Genomic DNA, 23767 nt, shown 5'->3' with positions numbered 1-23767 from the left:
ACACTTTGGAATCATCCCGGTAATTCCCCCACACCTTGAGCTGACATAAAATCTCTGGGGAGGGGGCCAGTACTGCAGACCATATTGTTACTTGGTCCTACTTTCCCTCTTCCAGCTCTCCCTGCTCCAATCCCACACCAAGCCCCAGACCCACTTCCTCATCATGGTGGTTTCCACATAAGCATTTCAAACTTGCTCCCTACCTTTGGCTGGAACAGCGGGAGGGATGTCAGCTTTCTCCTTCCTCCTCTTGCCCTTCTTGGGCTGCAATGGGGCCAAGCTGGTCACGCTGGTGACAGTCTCCCCTGAGCTGCAGAAGAAAAAGACCTCGCTGAAGCCCAAAGCAGGTATGTTTCAAGGAAAGGGAAAGAAATGGTGGTGTCCAAGCACTCCCCGTGTAAGACAGGTACTCTTACAGCTGGATGGGGATTGCTCTGCTCACTCCAGGGGGATTTCATGTGCTGGTTCTGTCCCTTGGCTAATATAAGATGATAAGGTAGGAAAGTTATTACTATTTAAAAGGTTTTTTTTTTTAATAAAAACCCTGGAGAGACACAAAGCTAAATTAGGGATTATCTATGGGAGCTGTGGAAACAGGCCAAGGGTTCAGTGTGCTATTCCTCCCAGCACTCCTGATACCCACGTATCATCCCAGGCACATGCTGTGAAGACTTGTGGACTCCATCCTGCCCCACTGGAAGAACTTTTGGTTCTCCTCTAGGTAGCAGGGCATGTTTTTTGGGGGGATATCCTCATCTCTCTTCCTCAACAGAACAACTCAGCAGCATACAAGGCAAATGCCCCACCCGCTGTGCTATTGTTCCAGCCCTCCATTTCTTCTATTGATATGATGAATTATGTTGGTTGACTTGAGAAGGTTAAACCATCCTCCATCCCTGGGATGAATCCTACTTGGTTGTGGTGTATGATCTTTTTGATGAGTTGTTGGATTTTATTTGCTAATATTTTGTTGAGAATCTTTGCATCTGTGTTCATTAGGGATATCAGTCTGTAGTTCTTTCTTTGTGGTATCTCTGTCTGCTTTTGGTATCAGAGCTGAATATCCTGTCACAGACTCCCAAATATATGGCCACTTAATCTTTGATGAAAGAACAAGAAATGTGAAGTGGAACAAGAAAAGACTCTTCAACAAGTGCTGCTGGGAAAACTGGATAGCTACCTGCAAAAAAAATGAACTCTGACCTCCATCTAATGCCAGGCAAAAAAGTCAGATCAAAGTGGATTAAAGACCTCAGTATCAGACAAGAATCTACAAGGTACACAGAGGAAAATGTAGACAGAACTCTCTATGACATTGAAGCAAATAACATCTTCAAGGATGAAACAGCAAGTGGAAGCAAACATAAACAAATGGGACTACATCAAACTAAGAAGCTTCTGTACTTCAAAAGAAACAGTGACCAAAATACAGAAAGAGCCCACAGAATGGGAAAGAATATTTACCCAATACCCATCTGATAAGGAGTTAATATCCACGATATACAAGACACTAGTAGAATTGTACAAGGAAAAAACCTCCAACCCCATCAAAAAATGGGGAGAAGAAATGAACAGAAATTTCCTTAAAAAAGAAATACAAATGGCCAAAAAGCACAAAAATAAATGCTCCACACTGCTAGTCATCAGGGAGATGCAAATAAAAACAACAATGAGATACCATTTCACACCATAGAGACTGGCACACATTCAAAAGAACAAAAGCAACCAGTGCTAGTGTGGATGTTCGGAAAAAGGGACGCTCTTTCAATGTTGGTGGGAATGCCAACTGGTCCAGCCTTTCTGGAAAACAATATGGACAGTCCTTCAAAAACTAGAAATTGAGCTTCCATATGACCCTGCAATACCATTTCTGGGAATATATCTGGAAGATGCAAAAAAACACAGTAAAAATGACATCTGTATCTATATGTTCATTGAAGCACTGTTCACAATAGCTGAAATCTGGTTACAACTCAAATACCCTAGAACAGATGACTGGTTATAGAAACTTCGGTACATCTACACAATGGAATACTATGCGGTTGTTAGGAGAGATGAAGTCATGAAATTTTCCTATAAATGGACAGACATGGAGATTATCATGCTAAGTAAAATGAGTCAGAAAGAGAGGGACAGACATAGAAGGACTGCACTCATTTGTAGAGTATAGAATAGTGTGACATGAGGCTGACACCCAAGGACAATAGATACAAGGGCCAGGAGGACTACCCCATAGCTGGAAGCCTGCTTCATGAGCGGAGGGGAGAAGGCAGATGGAATAGAGAAGGGATCACTAAGAAAATGCTGGCTGGAGGAATCAGTCGGGATGGGAGATATGTGCCAAAAGTAGATAATGGACCAAATATGATGGCCTCATAGCATCTGTATTGCAAGCCATGATGCCAAAAAGTAAAGAGAGAGTATGGGGAATATTGTCTGTCATGGAGGCAGGGGGAGGGTGAGAAAAGGGGGGGGGGTACATCGGGGAGATTGGTGGTATGGAATGTGCACTAGTGGAGGGATGGGTGTTTGATCATTGTGTGATGGTAACCCAAACATGAAAGCTTGTTAACTATCTCACAGTGATTCAATATTTTTTTTAATGATCAAAAAAATAAAAAACAACCAAGACTTAAATCTTTAAGGTGGTCAATGATATACTCTAACTAACTATAAGTCAACAGCCCAGGTACAAGTGGCAAACATGTCTGGCCTGATGTGAAGCTGTTCTTGATTCATTAGGAATGTAGAGCATACACCTTCTTGAAGCGCTCCTGCCTGACTTCAACTGGATCTTAGTGATGCCAGCAGCCTTATGAAAGAAGTGCTTTTTTGATTCTCGTGTCCTTGGGCACGTGGTTCAGCCACGTAGGAGTAACTGACAAGAGACATTATCTCCCTAATTCATAAAGAATTTTTAGGAATTCATATGCTATGACCAACTTCCTAGTAATAAAAATGAATGAGAGCAGTACAGTTTGCACACGAGAGAGAAAGCTCTTCCCTATGAAAATATGCTAAAAGTCCCCCATGAAAGGAATCCAAATTAAAATGTACTACACTTCCTTTCTCCACATATCAGAATAATAATCGAATGTGAGACAGAACACTCTTCTGGCAAGGGTATAGGGAATTGGGACCTCAGAAGTACTGCTAGTAAGAGTGTGAACCAGTCCTGACGGGGAATTACTTGGCAATCAGAATAACCTGGGCTGTCAGAACTCAGAGGTTTATGCTTTGTGACCCAGCAATTTCACTTCTGGGAATTTATTCTGCAAATATTCTTTCATGTGTATGAAATGTGTGTAGAAGTTTAGTCATTACAGCGCCGTTGGCAACAGCAATATGTTGGAAACAGCCCAGTGTCCACCGGCAGGGGACTGGTTAAGGAAATTATGGTGAAGCCACAAATTGGCACCTGGGCCTCCTATAGTTGTAGAATGGAATGAAGATGCTATTAATATATTTATAAGGAAATACACATCATTAAGTAAAAGGATTGGGCATTGAGCAATGTGTTAAATATACCACTTCTCATGTGAAAATATGGGAATAAATATGGGAATATAATAATATATACTAGTACTTGTCTACATATGCATAAAGAAACTAGAAGTATTCTTAAACATTTAAAAACAGTGCTTCCTCAAAATGAGGGTGATAATGAATAAAGCAGATGGGGGTCTGCCAGAGAGAATTATTATTGTGTACACACACACTGTGCATATACATACCATACATGGTAAGTATATATGTGTGTTATATAAAACACATGGACATACGTATACACGTGTATAAATTATAAATAATATACATATACATTATGCACCTGTGCATAATGTATATTACTACAGATAATATGAACACACACATGCATAGGCACACAAAATATATTATGGTCATGTGTATACATATATCATGTGATAGTATATTCATGTGTGTTCTGAACACATGTGTTCTACATACACTACTCTGCACATGTGCACTACGTACACAAACTTGTGTATACATGTAAATTGCTGCATGTGTGTGCATGAACACTGTGTGTACATGTAATATATATATTCAACACTCGTGCATACTATGCATTATGTGTCAATATATAATATATACACTGTATATACATGTGCATATGCATACTATGGATTACATACATATATGAACAGATGCATACTACAACACACACATGTATATAATGTACTATACTATATGTACCACACCTGTATATAAACACACACTATACACATATACATAGATCACGATCACAATCATGATATCCCGTTAATCTCCGATTTCTCGGGTGGGCTCAGTAACATCTCATTTCGTCCTTTCCCTGAGATCTTAGAAGTCTATCTCTACTCGGCCCTCCTAACGACTCTGGGGGCTCTTCGCACTGGGGGCTCTTCAGGGTCAGGGGAATGAGATCCAGCTTGTTACTGGATTTAGCATATGAATACACCATGGGAAGCTTGCAAGGCTGTCCCATGTGGGCAGGAAACTCTCAGAGGATTGCCAATTTCTCCCAGAGGGAGAAGTAGGCTAAAGATACCGCGTGGCTTCTGAGAGCTTGCTTTTAAGTCTCTCTGGATGTTGGCCGTTGATGGAATTACACACACCTGGGTTCCTCTGCTGGTACCTTCATGCATGAGGCCTGTCCGAACGTGTGGGGAGGGACCTCCAGCATGGCTGCAGCTAGGTTCCGGTGGTCTACATATACATATATATGTACTATATATAACATATATATGAACATATGTGCTATAGACATATTTATATTTTTAATTATTTTAATTAGAATGTAATTATAAAATCATGTGGTTATATCATTTTTGAAAGAGTAAACTAAATACAAGTAAATATGTCCTTATATTTAATTTTTTTAAATGACCATGCTAATATAGTCCTTGAGTTTTAAAAGTAAATAAAAATTGAATTACTCATAGTGGGAAAAACTCTAAGAATACAGTTCCCACTTAGAATCCCAGTGATAGTTTATTTTTGTTAGGAACAGAAATTCTAACTGTCACAGCTTTGGAGTACAGAGTTCACTGTATATCTTTAGCTGCTTATCTTTTGGCTAATTCACAAATAGCCAAAAGGTATGCAGCTAAAAAAACCCTCCTAAAACTAAAAAAACTCATTAAGGGAGAAAAGAAGCCAGAGACAATCTGTATTGCTTAAGTATAAATCACATAATCAACCTTATTTTGAATGTTTTTAAAACTTAAAATGTTTGTATTTTCCATAATATACTGATACATATTAATGGTTTAAAATTAGTAATAAAAGGTAGGGAAATAAAGGAAAACAATTCTGTTATAAACAAAACAAAATCTTCTAAATATTTCTAGTCATTTTCACCTTCCTTTAAAAATTTTTTTCATACACTTAATATTTAAAGTTTTGAGCTCACAGAAAAATTGAGCAAAAGGGAAGCCAGATAGATAGTACAGTGGTAAAGTGTCTGCCTTGCTTTTAACCCCCATTGTTCAATCCTTGGCATCCCATATACTTCCCTAGCCCAGTCTGCAGTCAGGAGTAAGCCCTGAGCACCTCTTGGTATAACCCAAGAATTGGAGGTGTGGGGAAACTAAGTGAGCTAAAGTTACAGAGATTTTTCATAAGCCCCCTACCCACCCCAAAGCACAGCCACCCCAATGATCAACCTCCTCTCTTAAGGTGATATACTGCTTTACCAGATAAAACTATGCTGACATACGTTACAAGCAGCTCATTTTGTTTGTTTGGACAAATACGTAACGAATAATCCATCCTTGTAATATCATATAGAATAGTTAACTGCCATGAAAAATCCTCTGAACTCTACCTATTCATTCCTCCCACTTCTCAACTCCTGTGAACCACTAACTATTTTAATGTCTTTGTAGTTCTGACTTTTCCAGATTGTCATATAATTGGAAGCATATAGTGCATAGCCTTTTCAGAATGGCTTTTTTCACTGCAGAATGCTTTGAAGTTTCCTTATCTTATAATGGCTTGATAGCTATTTCTTTTTAACAATTGATTATTATTTATTTTTAACATTTTCTCTAAGTTCCATAGTTTCTTTATCCATTCAGCTATAGAAAGATGCAGTGGTGCTTCCAATTCTTGGCAACTATAATGAAAGCATTTGTAGAAATTTTGTGAACTCTTCTTGGTTTCTTAAATCTTATGCTGTTTGTCAACTGTACTGCATTTCAGTTTTGCACTCTATACTGAACATTTTGTCTTCTGTTTTATTCTTGTTTCTTCCGGTGAAAGATACGTCATAGTTTACTTAGCTATTCCCTGACAACTAGACATCTAATTTGCTTCCCAGCTTGGTATATAAATAGCACTGTTATAAATATATTTGTACATAATGGTTTTTCCTTCTTTGATGTTTGGTTTTAGGTTGTATTTTTAGAGTTGGAACTGTTAGTTCACAAAGGAGTACCTCTTTAAAGGATGCTTAATACCAACTGTGAAAATAATTTCTGACAAGTTCATAGTACTTCCATATAACCACTCAGTCAATGGAAAGTGCATTTATACTTTCTTTATCTTTAACATCAAGTTTGTTTTAAAAAAGTGACACATTTAATGAAGAAAAACATGATCTCTAACTTACATAATCTTCTACTGCTGGTAAAAACTTAACATTTCCCAATTTTGTGTAATTGTGTTTCCTTGTTTATGAATGATATATGATATATGTATCTACTTATTAGCGTCTTGAATATTTTGGTATATATATTTTATATATATGATACTATGTATTCACATTTTGAATATTTTGGTATAAACTTTCATACAATTGTAACATCAATATGATATATCCATCGCAAACATTTTCCTTCCAATTCCCTTTGAATTGTGGCCTTCTGTTAAATGCCCAACAATTCCTTTTTGCTAAAATCTTTGGCAAATTCATTTTGTTTATTGTTGCTGAGTGTGGATTGTCTTCCCCAGCTGTACTATGGAAGAATCAAATAATATTTCCCCTCCCTTCCCTCTTCTCTTGAATTCTATAGCTCTTTAATATAAAATGAAAGTTTGGAAACATCATTTACACAAACTTATGCCAGCCTGTCCATGACTTTTGGCAAGCTGGAGGGTTCTGCTTTGTCACCACATTTCCTTTCAAAACTTTAAAAGTCCACTAAATTTAGTCCTAATTCATACTTCAGCAATAACAACCCAAATACACTTGAGTCACCACAATGACATATGGTGGACAAGTTCTCCCTCAGAATCAGAAGGGCTGGTGGGAACTTTTGACTAAGAAAGCCCACTCTATGATTCACTCACAAGAAAGTCATTCTACTTTCTTGGGCTGGAACGGGTTTGCATTTGTCTCTGACACAAGGGAGTGAGTGTCACTGGAGCCGGTCAAACCAAGACTTAAAAAAAAGAAGAAGAAAAAGAAAAAAAAACTGGCCGGAAACCCCATCTCAATTAGAGGGTAGTGTGGCCAGCAAGAGGACCATTTGTGGGAACAGGGTTGTGCTTCTGGCTCCAATGAGGGTGGGGCAGAAGGCGCACGTGGGGCTCCTGGTGGGACAAGGATAAGTTTCAGGTCTTGTTGCTTTTTGCCAGAGTCTTTGACCCACCCAGCAGGGCTGGGCACCTCTTCTCTATGGCACATGGTGGCTGCATTTTGCAAATGAGCAAAGGCAGAAGGTGTCACTAAAGCTGTTTTACTGTGCCTAGAGAGGGGACCTAACCCAAGTCACTCACTTCCCTGGGCCTCAGGTCCAACCCATTAACTGGGGAGCAGTGTTATTGCGAGGTCCATCAAAGTATGGCCTGAATTTAGGGTCATAAAATGGTGAACTGCACTGACCACAATGTCCGATGAGTAGGAGCAAGGAGAAATGGTTTACGGGGCTACCTAAAGAGAACGATGTTCCCAAGAAGTATTTAATGGTGTCATGTCTTGGCGCTGTGGATTTCTTTTTTTTTTTTTTTTTTTTTACTTTTTGGGTCACACCCGGTGACGCACAGGGGTTACTCCTGGCTCTGCACTCAGGAATTACCCCTGGCGGTGCTCAGGGGACCATATGGGATGCTGGGAATCGAACCCGGGTCGGCCGTGTGCAAGGCAAATGCCCTACCCGCTGTGCTATCGCTCCAGCCCCGGCTCTGTGGATTTCTACTGAATTCACAATCACAGGTTTTCTTGTCTCAAAGAGCCTGGCTTGCCTTCACATTCCCACAGTCAGATCTATGTGGTAAAGCTACCAACTCAGGACACTGCAAGTTGCCAAGCACGAGGGAGAGGCTGGAACCCCGAACAATGGGCGGCTGCCTCGGTTAGCAGGAAAAGAAAGTGGCCACCTGGAGTTTTCTAGACCAAAAACAAATTGCGAGCAGTCAAGTTTTGCAGACCCTGAAGTTAATGACAAGTCTGATCTACCTCCTGAACAAGGCGCTGCGTTAGTGCTTGATACCTACAATCTCTGATTCTCCTACTGGGCACAGGAAGCCTTAGGGAGGTTCGGCAGGAGAATCAGGAGCTGATCCAGGTCAGCCAGCCTTCTGGGCCCAGCCTACATAACAAAGTACCAGAAACTAGGACAGGAAAAGGGCAAATCAAGCCAGATCCACAATAGCTGCTCTAGGCTTAAAGCGGCTCCCTAAGGAGAAAATGCCAGAAAGTTAGAGATCAGCATTCTGCGGCATTTTAAGTTTGTATTAAATTCTGGGGTGGGGGTTTCCCAGGATGGTTCGGCTGCTAAAACCCCTGACCTGGTAGGAGGAAGAGGAATCAATCCAAGTGTTAGGGTCTTAGGTGCAGGAGATGTGGCTGAATCCTGAACCCTCCAGTATCAGGAGAGGAGATGAAAACAACCTCAAGGAAGCTGTGAGGTTCAGCGTGCACATGAGGGAACCCAAATATAGACCCTGACCCAAGGAGATTCCTGGTGTCCTGTGGGTGAGTGCAGTTTGAATGCAGGGAAGGCCTGGGTCGTTCTGGCTCAGAGGGAGGCAGGAAGCAGCAGCTGTTGGATTGCAGGGTGAAGACTCGGTCGTCCCAGACTCAGGGTTCCCTCTTTGATCTCACTTTTCATTCTGAAAGCAAGGGTTGACTGCATCTAGGCCTCTCAATTACCATTATGCACTGTGGGAGGATTAGCTGCTTCCACTTTTTCTACCCCAAACTCTTTGAACTTTGGAGTAGAGGAGCAGAATTTCTATGTGACGAGACCACCCAAGCCTGCCTCACTCTTGGCAGCTGACATTCCTCATTCCAAACAATTCCTAGGCATGGGAATGTGCTTCTCTTTTCTACCCAGCTGTGCTCCTCTCCTCTGCCCACTATCAAGGCCAGCAGTTTTGCAGAGCCCCATTAAGTCCCGTCCTTCCTGGATTCCGCCAGCTTCACACGGCATCTCAGAGGCTGTGCCAGGGCAGCATCTTGATTCAAGAGTTCAGAGTCTCCAAATGTAAATTAGTCTCCAGTGTAAATGAGTCTCCAATGTACACAATGACCCTGAGGCCAAGGGGCAAGAGAACACACTAAATCCCAGAGGGTAAAAATTGCTCCAGAGCAGCTGAATGAATGACATGAGGTCACTCAACTTCTGGAAAGGCATTGCTCCTATGGACACCACACCCAGGAAGACTATTGTTGACTTTATCCAGAATCATCAGCTCATCTCACAGGCCTGTCCATTCCATGGCTGCCTCTACTGTGGGCATGGAAGATGCTGAGCTGAAGCAAGGGTGACCATGTGGGCAGAGAACTGACACTGGGGATGCTGTCAGGGGAGATACACCATACTAACTTCCCTGCCCTTGCCATCCTCTTGCCCTGGTGAACATGGACAGAGGCAGGCACACAGAGCAAATAAGTGGACAGGAAAACCAGCAGACCACCACAAACAAGGTTGGGACATTTGCTAATCAATGCCTTTGGACTTCATTGGCAGCTACACCCCTAACAATTCTAGCTCTACCTGTTCCACGCTGACTGTCTCTTTGCTCTGTGCCTAGCTCAGAGCTGTGAATGTCGACACTGTGACACTCAGCACCCAATCCAAACGCACTCCCGTAATGGAGCTGAGCATCACCTCTGGAGATGAGTGACTGGGCTGCTGAGGGCCCCTTACTGCTCCATTTTCTCTCTCTCTCTCTCTCTCTCTCTCTCTCTCTCTCTCTCTCTCTCTCTCTCTCTCTCTCTCTGTCTCTGTCTCTCTCTTTCTCTCTCTCTTTCTGTCTCTCTCTCTTTCTCTCCCTCTCTCTCTCTCTCTCTCTCTCTCTGTGTCTTTCTGTGCACTCTGTCTTTCTGTGCACTCTCTCTCATCACAGACTTACTCTGTGGGGTTGTCATGTGAAAAATGACAGCGTGTGTCCACTCTTGGTCCTCTGCCCAGAGCACTGCCTTTACTAGAAGTACAGCTAGGATATGGACTGGAGATCCACAGATGACCATCGCCCTGGGCATGTGGAGCTGCCTCTCCTGCCAGCCATGGTGTCTGCCTGGACTCTGCATTTCTAGGGACCGGGTACCTCCAGCCCCAGGCCTTTTTCCTCTCTCTCCCTGCTTCCCAGGCCTCTTCTCCTGGACATTCCCTTGTATCCTTGAGTCCTGGGCCTGGTACCAGTTCCAGGGAGATCACAGGAAAGACACATCTCCCAAGTGCGGGCCCTAAAGGTCAGGAAGTCAGTAACTTGGAACTCCAAGGATGTTCTGACTGAAATGAAACTTGTTTCTCCCACCTTTGAACTTTGCCTCTTAGAAAGCATGGAATTCCCTAAAGTCTCCAGATTCCATCCAGGGTCACCTGGCAAGGCCCCAGCCAGCCTCAGCGTCAGCTCAAGGGTCCCTCCCCTGCTTGAGAGTTTTCATTCCTGGACTCTTGCCCGAGATCCTGTGCTCCCTCCCTGCCCAGTCTCCCTTAGCAGGAAGTGGTCAGAGGACAGACAAGGACATGGATCCCCATGATAGTGCGGGACTTCAGCGGCCCAGCCACTCACTGCCATGCACAGCTGAAAGAATAGGATCTGAGAGTCCACATCAGCCTGACAGGGACTGGAGTTGCTGCTTGGGCTGCAGAGGTAGAAATCAGCACGAGGCCTGACTCTGAAGGTGAAGTGAGTTCACCAGTCAAACACTGTGGCAGGGAATCTGGGCTGCAGACCCAGAGAAACTGGCAGGAGGGAAATGCAGGGAGGGAAATGCAAGTGGATAAGGTACCCACACCAGTGTCCGAGGGGTAGGCCTGGCCCTTGAGGGTCCGAGCATGCAACAGCGTAAGGGCAGGCTTCCGAGGAGCAGTCTGCAGGCCGGCCCAACGGGAGGATCAAGCAGCCTCACTGACCACACCAGTTGGGAGACTCTTATCCTCTCTGCTTTGTGGGCAGGTAGCCTAGTCCAGAGGGAATGGAAACGCTAGTGCCCACCAGGCAAGGGTGACATCCTCATGGTGCCCTCCAGGCTCAGTCTGCACCAGCTCCTAGCAGGGTGGTAAAAGAAGGAGGGAAGTGGAGCCCTAGAGTAGGCACTCCCCACTGCTAATGCAGGCCAGACCCAGCAGGGCACGAAGATCCTGAGAAACCCCACAGGCCGGCCCTCTGTAGCTCAGGCCACCCAGCCCTGACCTCTCCGCTCCGCCAGCTGAAATGCCAACCCCTGGGGCCTTTTGAAAACATGCTTTTAAAACAAATCAGCTTTAGTGAAGTGTACGTTATATACCATAAAATTCACTGGCCATAAGTGTGCAATTGACTATTTTGGCAGAACTACTGTACAACCCCCACTACAGTATAGTTTCATTTTTTGAGATTGTTTTCTTTGTATTTTGTTCTAGAGCCATACCTGGAGATGCTCACAGTTTACTCCAGACTCTGCACTTAGGGGCCCATATTCGGTACCGGGGATCAAACCCAAGTTGACTTCAAGTGTCCAACCCAATACTACAGTATTGTTTTAGACCATTTTTGCCACCCCACCAAAATTCCCTCCTGCTTATTTATAATTATGCCTCACTGGCACCCTCAAGTCATTGCTAATCTATTTTAGGTCTCTATATTTACTTTTGCTGGATATTTCAAAGAAATAGAAAACAATAATATGCAATTATTTGCATTGAGTTTCTCTCGTGAAACATCATGCTTTGAGATTCATCCATGCAGGAGCCTATGTCAGGCTATTCCTTTCTATTACCAAATAATCTATTCCTTTCTATTACCAAATAATTTGTGGAAAACAAAATTTTATTTATTCAGTTACCAGTTACTGGGAACACTGAAATTGTTTCCGGTTTCTGATTACTCTGAATAAAGCAACAATAAACAACTACTGTTGTTTATTTGTAATCTCTTTGTGTGGACAAACTTCTCAACATTTTGCCATGGAGTATGACATTCACGCATGCACTTATGGTTGCACCCAACTAGACTAAGAAAGGTCTATTTACTTCCAGTTTAGTTTGGTAAGGGATTTTATACTTTTTAATAATAAATTAATGTTTTATTTACATTAAATGCTCAGTGTCTATTCAGGTGATTTTTTTTGCACTTAGATATTTTTACTATAGTATTTTACTTCCTAACACATATTTTAACATTATCTATAGTTATAATTTTAACATAATTCCCGTGTTTCCTTAATAGGATAAAATACACTTTTATACAATCCACATTGTCTTTTCAAAGAAACTCCTTTAATGTTTCCTGCAAAACTAGTCTCAAGGCTATGAATTCTCTCTTTTTTAAAAAATTTTATTGAATCACCGTGAGATAGTTACAAGCTTTGATGTTTGGGTTACAATCTCACAATGATCAAACACCCATCCCTCCACCAGTGCACATTCCCCACCACCGATATCCGGGGTATACCCTCTCTTTCCCACCTTACCCCCACCTCCATGGCAGATAATATTCCCCATATTCTCTCTCTACTTTGGGGCATTATGGCTTGCAACACAGACACTGAAAGGTCATCATGTTTGGTACTTTATCTACTTTGGCATACATCTCCCATCCCAACTGGTTCTTCCTCAAGGCTATGAATTCTCTAAGCTGTAGCCTGTCTATGAAGCTCTGTGTCATTCCTTCAAATTCAAATGGTAATCTAACTTGATAGAGTATTCTTAGTGAGGTGTTCATTTCACTGAGGTGTTTTGTTTTTTACTATATCCCACCATTTTCTCCTGGCTCACAATTTCATTTGATGGATCTACTGTGAATCCTATGGTCTTTGTTTGTCTTTATCTTTGGCTTTTGTCAGTCTGATTATAATGTGTCTCTGTATTGGTATCTATTTTCCCTGTGACACTTCTGGCTTTTGGATCTTGGTGGCTGTACTCCTCAACTCTGGGAAATTCTTAGCCATCATTTCTGTAACTAGTGATTCTTCACTGAATTTTTCTTCCACGTTTTTCAGGGACTGTGACTTTTATCTTATCCCACTGTCTCCTGATGTGCTGCTCATTTTCTTTAAACTTATTTTTCCATTCTCTATTGTTTTCTAGAGTTTTTTTTTTATCTTGGAACTCCTTGATCTTTCCCTCTGCTGCTGTCATCCTAATGCTCAGATCATGTATTTTTTTTATTATATCACTAACCATATTCTTCTTTAGTCACTTCTGAATATGGCTTTCTCATTACTCTCTCTCACTTTCTTGTGATTTACTGACTACCTGTGCTATTGTTCCTTTCTTCTCTTTTTATTATTTTTTTTGGGGGGAGGCACAAAAGGGCCAAACCCAGCTGTGCCTACTCCCGACTTTGCACTCTGGGATCACCCGTGGTGGGCGCTGGGGATAGAAAATAGGTCACCAGTGTGCAAGGCAAGCGCCATTCCTGCAGTGCTTTGGCCAGTTGTCATTTCTTTGAACTCAATAAACATTCTCATCTTGATGTCACAGAACTAGCTGAGAGTTTACAGAACTGGTTGTTACTGGTATTATTTTTGCTCACTGAGCATGGTGGGGTCCTATGCATCTTATGCATTTTTCAGGGTTTTTTTTTTGACAAAGTAAAGATTATTAATCTGAAATCTTTCTTTTTGATAACAAATACATTTAAAGCCATACATTTTTCTCTCAGTACTATTTTAGTAGCATACCATACATTTTGATATACCGTGTTAATGTTTTCACTTGTTCCAAAATATTTCCTAATGATTTGTTACTTCCTCAATCTATGTATTATTTTAGTGTGCCCTATTTACTTTGAAGTAGGGGCACACCCTGGGTACTCAGGGTTGACTGACTCTTGGCTCTGCACTCAGGGATCGCTCCTGAGGGTGCTCGTAAAACCGTAATGGTGTGCTAGAGATCAAACCTGGGTCATCTGAAGTGTGTGATATCTTAATTCTTTAAAATCTGGTCATTTCCAAGAATTGTCATTAATTTCATTTTATTTTGCCAGGGTTAAGTTCTGTATGATTTCATCACTGTCACTGTATCACTGTCATCCCGTTGTTCAGTGATTTACTTGAGCGGGTGCCAGTAATGTCTCAATTTGTCCTAGCCCTGAGATTTTAGCAGCTTCTCTGTACTTGTCTTTCCCAATGGTGCCGCATTGGAGGATCTTTCAAGGTCAGGGGAATGAGACCTATCATGGGTATGATGGGTATGATTTCATACATATATACATTATTAAATCACTATAGATATGTTGTTGTAGTCTATCCTGAAGAATATCCCATATTTATGTCAAAAGTGTATTATGTGTCTGCGTTCTCTTAACACATAAATCTCCTTTTTACCTCAAAACTCCCTAAATAAATTTTCCTTAAATTTTCTTTATATCAAACAATTTTACCTCAAAAAAGGAATGTCTTCTGCACTTATTGGATGATTTTAAATTATGCAACTTGAATATTTTTATTTGTTACATTAAATTTCTTGATCTCTACCCTTGAATATTTTATAAGTATTATATAGCAATTATTGAGGGTGGAGCATTAAAATCTCAAGTATTCATCTAAAATTGACTATTTCATCTTTTAGTTTTCCATCTGTTTTGTGTATATTGAGGCTCTATTGTTTGGTCTGTTTGTTTTGTTTTATTGGGCGTGTCACATCTGGTAGTGCTCTGGGGATACTTCCAACTAAGTCGTTCCTATTGCTGTTTAAGGAATCATGCAATACAGGGGATCAAACCTAAGACTCCTGCCTGCATACAGGTATGCATTCTAGCTCACTGACTATATGCCTCCAGCCCCAACATAATAAACTGTTAAATATTCCTGCTATGTTGACCTTCTATGATTATAAAATTTCTTTCTTTGCCTCTAATAACAATTTTATGTATTTATTTTTGGTTTTTGGAGGCCACACCTGGAGGTTCTCAGGGATTACCCTTGGCTCTACACTCAGGAAAGCACTCCTGTGTAGTTCAGGGACCATATCGGATGATAGGGATCAAACCTGGGTTAGCCACATTCAAGGCAAATGCCATACCCACTGTACTATTGCTCCAATCCCAATATTTTTTGTTTTAAATTATATCTGTCCTAATAGTAGTTTTGATACCTCTCTTACTATTTGCAAGGTATACCCTTTACCTTATTTGGGAACTCTCTATTCACCCACAAATATGCATATGTCACCACAGTATTCTTGTGCCAGCCAGAACCCAAACCTAAAGGCAGTAGGGCTGTTGAATATCCTTGCTTATTACTTATACTACTTCTGAGATTACAGCTTCCACTCACAGTTCTGTTGAAGGTGGACACTACACACTGCTCCAAGTCAAGCAAATGCACTTCTACCACAACAGAGAAACTGATGTCCTCATAGAACTCTCTGCCCTGAAAGAACCTCTGAGTATCAGATTGACACAAGGCCAAAACTCCACAGAGTACTACAGTTCTTATCAGCAAATCAGCTGTTCCTCCAGTATAAAAGCCTCACTGTTTAGTATATATCTTTGGTCTATTTCCAGAGTGCTAAAATAGTTATGTGTGTTCATTCTGTTCAGTTTTATCCTTGTTTGTGGGAAGAGAGGATTTGTTGATTTCCTAAGTTATAGTCAAACATCTTTTTCTTGGGGACAAACATTTGAACCTACTCTACGATACAACCTACTCTACAATAGCAGAGATTTCTGTTTCTTTTTCTTACTGCTTATTCCCTGGTAGAGAGTAGTTGGTAGACAATGAAGTTTTAATGAAATAAAATTGCATCCTAATACTGGTAACAAGGTTTCTAAGAATCCCAAACCAACACCAGTTAACACAAAGTGGTCAAATTTGTTGGGACTGTTAATAGGGCTCTCCAGCAATATCTAAATTTGTTTTTAATTGAAACTTTTACCAAGATAATTATAGAGTCACAAATTATAGTATTAAAACATAGAGTTCCTGAGTAAACTTTGACTATATTTCCTCAAAGATTAACTAATTGTTATTTGTTTCAATGATTTTCTTGATTGCTTTACTGTTTTCAATTTCACCTCTTTCCTTCTTTGATATTTATTTCCTTCCTGTTGTTAGCTCTGGGTTTTTTTTTTTTTTAAAAAACCTATTGGGTGTGGGGGGGTGCGGCTGGAGCAATAGCACAGTGGGTAGGGCCTTTGCCTTGCACGTGGCCGACCCGGGTTCTATTCCCAGCATCCCATATGGTCCCCTGAGACTGCCAGGAGTGATTCTTGAGTGCATGAGCCAGGAGTAACCCGTGTGCATCGCAGGTGTGACCCAAAAATAAAATATAAATATATATATGGTGATCTGCCCAGAATCAAACTCGGAACCTCATACAATCTGTATGTTTGGGGATTATTATGCTATTTTTTCTTATTTTCATGAGATGAGACTTCAGAATATTGGTTTAAGATTTTTCTTTATTTCCATAGAAGCATCAAATAGTATAAGTATCTCTGTTAGCAGCACTTTATCTGCACCCCACATATTGTGTTAGTTATTTTCATTTTTTAGTTAATTATTTAAAAAATTATTTCCTTTGCAACTTTCTTTTTGACTATGGATTATTCAAAAGTAGGTTCTTTAGTTTCTATATAATAGAGATTAGATTACTATTGTTTTTTATTTTTAGATTGATTGCACTAAGATTTCTATTCTTCTAAATTTGTCGAGGTCTAATAGCCTAGGATTAAGATGGTCTAAGATAAGAGATTTCTTATTTTAAATGTTTCAGGGAGTTGGAAAACTTATGTTTGTTTTCTTTGGCTACAGTATTTGCTATGTAGCAATACAGTTTTTGGGTTGATTGTGTTGCCTAGTTTTTCAATATTCTTACTAATTTTCTGTCTAGTGTTTTTCCAGTATTAAGAGGGGAGCATTTATGCAATCATCCATAACTGTAAGTAGATTTATCCATTTATTCTTTCATATTTTTTCAGTTTTTGCTTTATTTTTATCATGTGTTGCTTGATATGTGCAAGAAACTAACAATGTTACTGTGTTTAAAGTGAGTCTTTGGGAAAGAGAATGCTTTGGCCACTTAAAAAAAATCTACACTATCTTTATCATTTGATTCATACATTCAAACCATTTACATTTAAAAGATAGTATGCTAATAAACAAGTCTGACATTTTATTATTTGTTTTCTGTCTGCATCCTGTGCTCCTCATTCTTTTGATTTTTATATGCTGCCACAAAATCTTTTCTTATTCAATGTTTATTTTTTCAATAGTGCTTTTTAAAGGGCACTTTTTAAATAATGCTTATTGGCAGTGCTGTGGGTCACTAGAGCCATCCCAGTTGGTGCTGGTTATACTTGTTTGCTGAAAGAGAGAATTTGCTGATTTTCTAAACTACAGTCAAACATCTTTTTCTTGGGGACATACGTTTGAACCTACTGTCTGATCCACTCTACAATAGCAGAGATCTACCATACCATACCAGTACATGGTATCAAAGTCACAACCTTACATAAGCCCAGCCTATACACTTTGATTCATATTATCTTCTCAGTCCTCAATAATGTTTCAGGTGCATTCTTTCAATTATTTCAATGACTGATTGAAGTTTACTATCTTCCTATAATCTACAAGTGCCAACAGTCTACCACTCTGAGTGAACTGTAGAAGCCTCACTTCCAATTAGGTCATTTAAACTTCTCCTTCTTTAAATATCACAATGTTCTTCATGATTTAAGATATCATGATTTCAGATATTTAAGAAAAATTATGGTTGTCATCTCTATTCTTTTCATGTTTGCAAGATATGTCATTTCCTTCTGTCCTTCATGAATTCAAAATTTTCAAAGTGAATTATCATTGGAATTTATGTTTCACTGCAGGAAATGTGTTATTTCTCTTTACTCACTTTAATATATCTGTCTTTATCTTTTGTAATTTTCTTTCACCACCTTTCAAAATCTTCTTTTGATTGTCCCATATTATTTATAAGACTTACAGTTGTGTTTAGTAGGGAATAGCAGAAAGAAATAAATTTTTTTGTTTGGACTGAACATTTCAAACTTTTAAACATAATGACTTTACAATATCTCCAATATCTCTGAGTTGGTTTTTTTTTTCTCAAACTTTTAAACATAATGACTTTACAATATCTCCAATATCTCTGAGTTGGGTTTTTTTTGTTTTTTTTTTTGCTTTTTGGATCACACCCGGCGATGCACAGGGGTTACTACTGGCTCTGCACTCAGGAATCACTCCTGGCGGTGCTCAGTGGACCATATGGGATGCTGGGAATCAAACCCGGGTCAGCTGCGTGCAAGACAAACGCCCAACCCGCTGTGCTATCACTCCAGCGCCTCCAGTATCTCTTATATAGTGTGTTCCACTACACTAAGGTGTTACAAATAAATAAATAAATAAATAAATGTGTGTATGTATTCCTCCATCCCTTGCGGAGAGCCCGGCAAGCTACTGAGAGTCTTCCTCCCGCATGGCAGAGCCTGGGAAGCTACCCATGGTGTATTCAATATGCCAAAAACAATAAGAACAAGTCTCACAACAGAGACTTTACTGGTGCCCACTTGAGCAAATCAATGAGCAACAGGATGACAGTGACAGTGATGTGTATATATACATACATATGTATGTGATATATATGTGTATATGTAATCCATAAAATCCATAAATGCACAGGTGCATGCATCCATACATTTTTAGGAAAATTTATGAATATGCAGACATTTAGGTTAAAATATAAATTTAACTGATATCTTGATTATATATAAAAAGAAGTCAAATAGAAAAAAGTTTCATTTGGAGTGAAGAGGGGGGAAAGAAAACGTATACCTACCTGTTCTGAGGGCATTTCACCAAATAATGTCTCACTGTGAAAGAAAAAGAAATAGAAAGTGGTAAGTAACTGCTACTGTAGGTAGATAAAGTTCAGGCATTACCAGGAAATGTGGGCACTTTGGTGTTGCCAAGATGTTGGCACATGTCACCTCCCAGAGCTTTCCTACTTGTCTCTTGATCAATGCAGCAGGGCCAGAGCATGGGCACCACCATGATGAGCTGGATCCAGCCAGGTACAATGTCACCTTATACTTTATGTCAGACGCAACATTCACTTTAGGTCAAATCAGACTGAGGTGGAGCCTAGTGTGTTGGGCTCTGGAACAAGTTACCCAGCTTCTGAACTCTGCCTTAGTTAAGAGAGAAAAGATGGGTTCACTTGTTTCTACTTAAATGCTTTACTCTGTAAACTATTTTCTGATTAATGCTGTTCTACAGCCAAGAGGAATTCCTTGGGAAAATAGTCTTAGAGAAAGATAGTCTCTATAGTAGATCTATAGTAAAGATATTTTCTATAGTATATTTGATGAAAACCAAATGATTCTATTTATAGTAGGAAAACAAGGATCCAAAGACACTCGCCATAAATAATTCCATCGAAGTTTCTCAAATTGAATTCACCTCAAATGGAAATAAAACTGCAACAGCCATTGGGTTCTGGGTTGTGTGGTGAACCAATGGCCCTAATGAATCATATCTCCTTGATCTTTCTAACACACTGACTCCGAGTTTAGTCACATGGTTTGCTTTGGCCAAAGAAACATTAACTAATATGCTCCAAGCAAAGGCACAGAATGTTGTTTTGTCCTGAGATTTGAAATTTCTCTCTTGTTGTAGGGAATTCTTCCGCTACTCTATTAGAAAATGTGACTGCATGGAGTAGACACAGGTCATCTCAGTTGATCCACCAGCAGATTGCAGCTGCATGAGTAAATATGACTGAGGCCATAACTGCTTAGCTGAGCCCAGTCCAAACTGCTGATGTGTAGAATTGCAAGTAAACAAAATACTTATGCTAAACTATTGTAGTCAAGCTGATCTGTAAGTGGCCAATATAGGTTCCAGGTCAGATTGACCGTTCTCAGAACTGGAGAGATAGTACAGATGTTAAGGTGTTTGCCATACCTTGCTGACCTAGGATAGACCTTGGCACCATCTATGGTTTCTGAGCCAGTTAGGATTGATCCTTGAGCCAGGAGTAAATACTGACCACCACTGGGTGTGGCCCTCAAACAAAACAAAACATGACAGAAGTTCTGTTTTAAAGAGACTTCTGTTTGGTTTTCTTTTTAGGGAGGACTTACTCCTAGTTCTGTGCTCAGGGATCACTACTAGAGTTGCTCTGTGGACCATAATCAATGCCAGGGATAGAACCTGGGTTGGCTGCATGCAAGGCAAGGGCCTCACTCACAGTACTATATTTCTTGCCCATTAGAAGGACTTTTACAGATTTATGTGGTTCAGTTTCCAGCAATATCAAAAGTCTTTCTGCATTCCATTTACTTAGCACCTATGATGTACTGGATAATTTACAGGTGCAACTACAACAACAACAATAATAATAATACCATAGTATATAATAAGCATACTATATGATTCTGGTACCATTTCAAGCTTACTATATGGATTTGTGGTCTTTAGACTAGTGTTTGCATACCCCTGGCCACTCATAAAGACTTTTAAAGAAATCAATAATTGGATACTCATATTCAGAGTATTCTTTCCTAAGAATTTATTGTCCTGGACATATCTGAAGTCTGCCTACATTCCTTTCTCCCTTCCCATTCACATCACCTTTCCTAATTCATAAAATTAAAGTGTACTTATGACCCGCTCTAAGGAGACATGTCCTGGGGCAGGAAATAAAAATGATTTGAAATATCGGTGCCTGTGTTGAGAAAGTGCATGCCTAATGATTGAACAACTCAGCCTTTTACAAAGAGGAGAAGTTTCATTATTTTGCTTTCAACAAGGACTGACTAATGACCTAATCCAGCTGTAAACTAGTAGAGTATCAAAAATAGTTTTCAATGATAAATCATCCTGTGACTTTTACATAGAGTTTATAAGCTGTTTACAGTATTGAGGGATCTAAGAATACCCCATGCATTCTCTATTTATTTTATATTGAACAATGTATCTCAGAAATAACACCTACTTGAAAATTAAGAATAGAAATTGATGCTAAATTTTATCACTAGAAAATTCACATAGGGTATATGAAGTAAATATAAAAATCTATTTCAATAAAGATACAACTCTAATAAACCTTACTTCTTAGGATTATTAATTATTTATCTAAATTTATAATATATTTATGCAGTTTTGATTAATTTTATGCAATTTTCCAAATCTCACTAATTGCACAGTATTGATAACTCAATCCAGAAGATAGTATTTTCATACCTAGAGTATACCTAGGGTATAAGCAATATAAAATTTTTATCTAAATTTATACATACATATTATTTGATAAAAATATAATTGAGTGATCAATATACCACTTTCAAAGCACAATATCTAATAAAGTAGAATATAAAATGTTTTGGGAGAAGTGCATTGAAGATAAAAGTTCAAGATGAAAAAAGGACAATATAAAATTTCAGGCAACTAAAACTTGTTCATAGAGCCTTTCCTTTCTCCTCATGGAGTCTTTGAAAGTACAGATCTGGTTATGAAATTCATAACATTCAGATGTAAAGAAAAGCTATAGCCATTTCATTTGCTTTTTGCTTTTTTGGGGGGAGAGGAAGTCATACCTGTCATTGCACAAGGGGTTACTCCTGGCTCATGCACTCAGGAATTACTCCTGGTGGTGTTCAGGGGGCCAGATGGGATGCTGGGAATCAAACCCGGGTCATTTGCGTGAAAGACAAACACCCGACCCGCTGTGCTACCGCTCCAGTCCCCCATGTCATTTTAAGCCATCTGATTTGTAATACTCTGGAACTCATATCCTTTGCAATGACGCACATTTATGATAAATTTTAGATGTCAACCAAAAACACTCAAGAATACATTATTTTTTAAAAATTCTTTTGAGGGCTATGCAAGCATTAATTTGTGATGCTTCATAGATAAAATTATCTCTCTATATTTTTGAGAGAGAGATTAAGACAGAGGAACACGCAGGGGGAGACCAATCTAGACACAGGGAAAGGACAGTCTCCTTCAAAGCCAGGAAGAGGCCTCCGAAGAAGCCCAGACACTGTGATGTCTGCGTTGCAGCCCTAGGACTGTGCGAAAATAAATGCGCACTATCTAAGGTGCTTGTCTGCAGTCTGTTCTCTGGCAGCCCAACAGATTAGTTATTCTGGGGATGAGGGGGTACAGAAGAGGGTCAGGCTGCCTCCTACCATTGGACAGATGCAAATAATAGTGCTTCTACATATGAAATGGAGTCTCCCAGCATAGTGTGAGCTCACTAGAGCACCAGGGAAGCAGGGCAGAGCTGGGCCTGAGCCCGAGAGAATCTCATGAGTACCCTCAATAGCCCCGTGAGGAGAGTGGAATCACGCCCTCATTTCATAGTGAGACATGGAGGCTCAAGACATTTACTTGGGCTCTGGGTCAGGGCTTCTCAAGCTGGTCAACTCCAATCTCCTTTTAATCTGAGAAATGCCAGAAACACCTCAGACACATTGCCAGAAACACCTCAGATTCGTGGGTCTGATTTCGATTTGTGTTTTGCTCATGGCATGATTAGAAACAATTTACTGTGGTTGCAGAGTCTGTTGTGACCTACAGGCTAAGAAGCTGGGGCCTTGAAGAACTAGATGTGTAAGTAAAGGAGTTTGAATCCAGCATGTCATTAGCAGGCTACTGGGAAGGCTGCTGAGTCCCCTACAATGGGTGGCAGAGGGTCTACAAGAGCCTGCCAAGCCTTCCCGCACACTCAGAACCAAGCCTGCATCTTGAAACTGTAGTAGAAACCTCAGGCTCAGACTACCCAAGTGTCTGATGACAGGTTATGAGTTTTCATCCAGGTCAATCCTCTGCTCCTCAACCAGTAGCCCCACTCCATATTTTGCAGCCTCCTTGCCATGCACAGGCTGAGAATGGGACACAGACCCTTAATGCCTGGACGTGCACCTCTGGCAGCAAACGATCACAGGCCCTTTTGTTGCCAGCATAATGGAAGCAGTGGTGTAAGAGTCTGAAAGGAGGGCCCAGCTCCAGGACTCCGTATGCTCCAAAGCTGCCCTTAGATAAGGGGGCAGACTATGCCCCTTCCCTGTCTGGCTCTGGGGTGCCTTCAACGCTGTCTTTTTGAAAGCTCACCTAGAGAAGTTTGGGAGTCTTGCTGAACTACCCCCACAGCCCGTGAATCTGGACTAACTCATGGAGGCGTGAAGGCTTCAGAAACCCAGAGCTGGAGGAGCCATAAGAGTAACCCGGGATTCGGCCCCAGGCCACCAGGATTGTTGTATTCCAAGAGTGACTCAGAGCTGTAGGCCCACAGAGGAAGCTGGAGTGCCCTGGCACTGTCAAAGAGCAGGACAGAAACTCAGTTAAGGAGAGAAGTGGAAAGCATTTGGGGGCTTGGCAAGCAACACCAGGGTACAATTAAGTCCAGCTCATGTGATCAGTGAG

The 23767-nt window shown here is 40.5% G+C and overlaps 1 protein-coding gene across 2 annotated transcripts in view; it reads right to left on the bottom strand.

Moving 5' to 3' along the window:
- VSTM4 (V-set and transmembrane domain containing 4) overlaps positions 1-23767 on the bottom strand; it is a 91806-nt gene that overhangs the window by 26466 nt on the left and 41573 nt on the right. For both annotated transcript variants that reach the window (XM_055119167.1, XM_055119168.1), the window contains 2 exons: positions 19173-19206; positions 204-310 (listed from right to left, as the gene is read on the bottom strand). In XM_055119167.1, coding sequence (XP_054975142.1) covers positions 204-310; positions 19173-19206 — 141 coding nt within the window. The remainder of the gene's footprint in view (positions 1-203; positions 311-19172; positions 19207-23767) is intronic.

The sequence above is a fragment of the Sorex araneus genome, chromosome 11 (genome assembly GCF_027595985.1).
Source record: "Sorex araneus isolate mSorAra2 chromosome 11, mSorAra2.pri, whole genome shotgun sequence".
Taxonomy (NCBI): Eukaryota; Metazoa; Chordata; class Mammalia; order Eulipotyphla; family Soricidae; genus Sorex; species Sorex araneus.
This window is presented reverse-complemented; position numbering and strand designations above follow the sequence as displayed.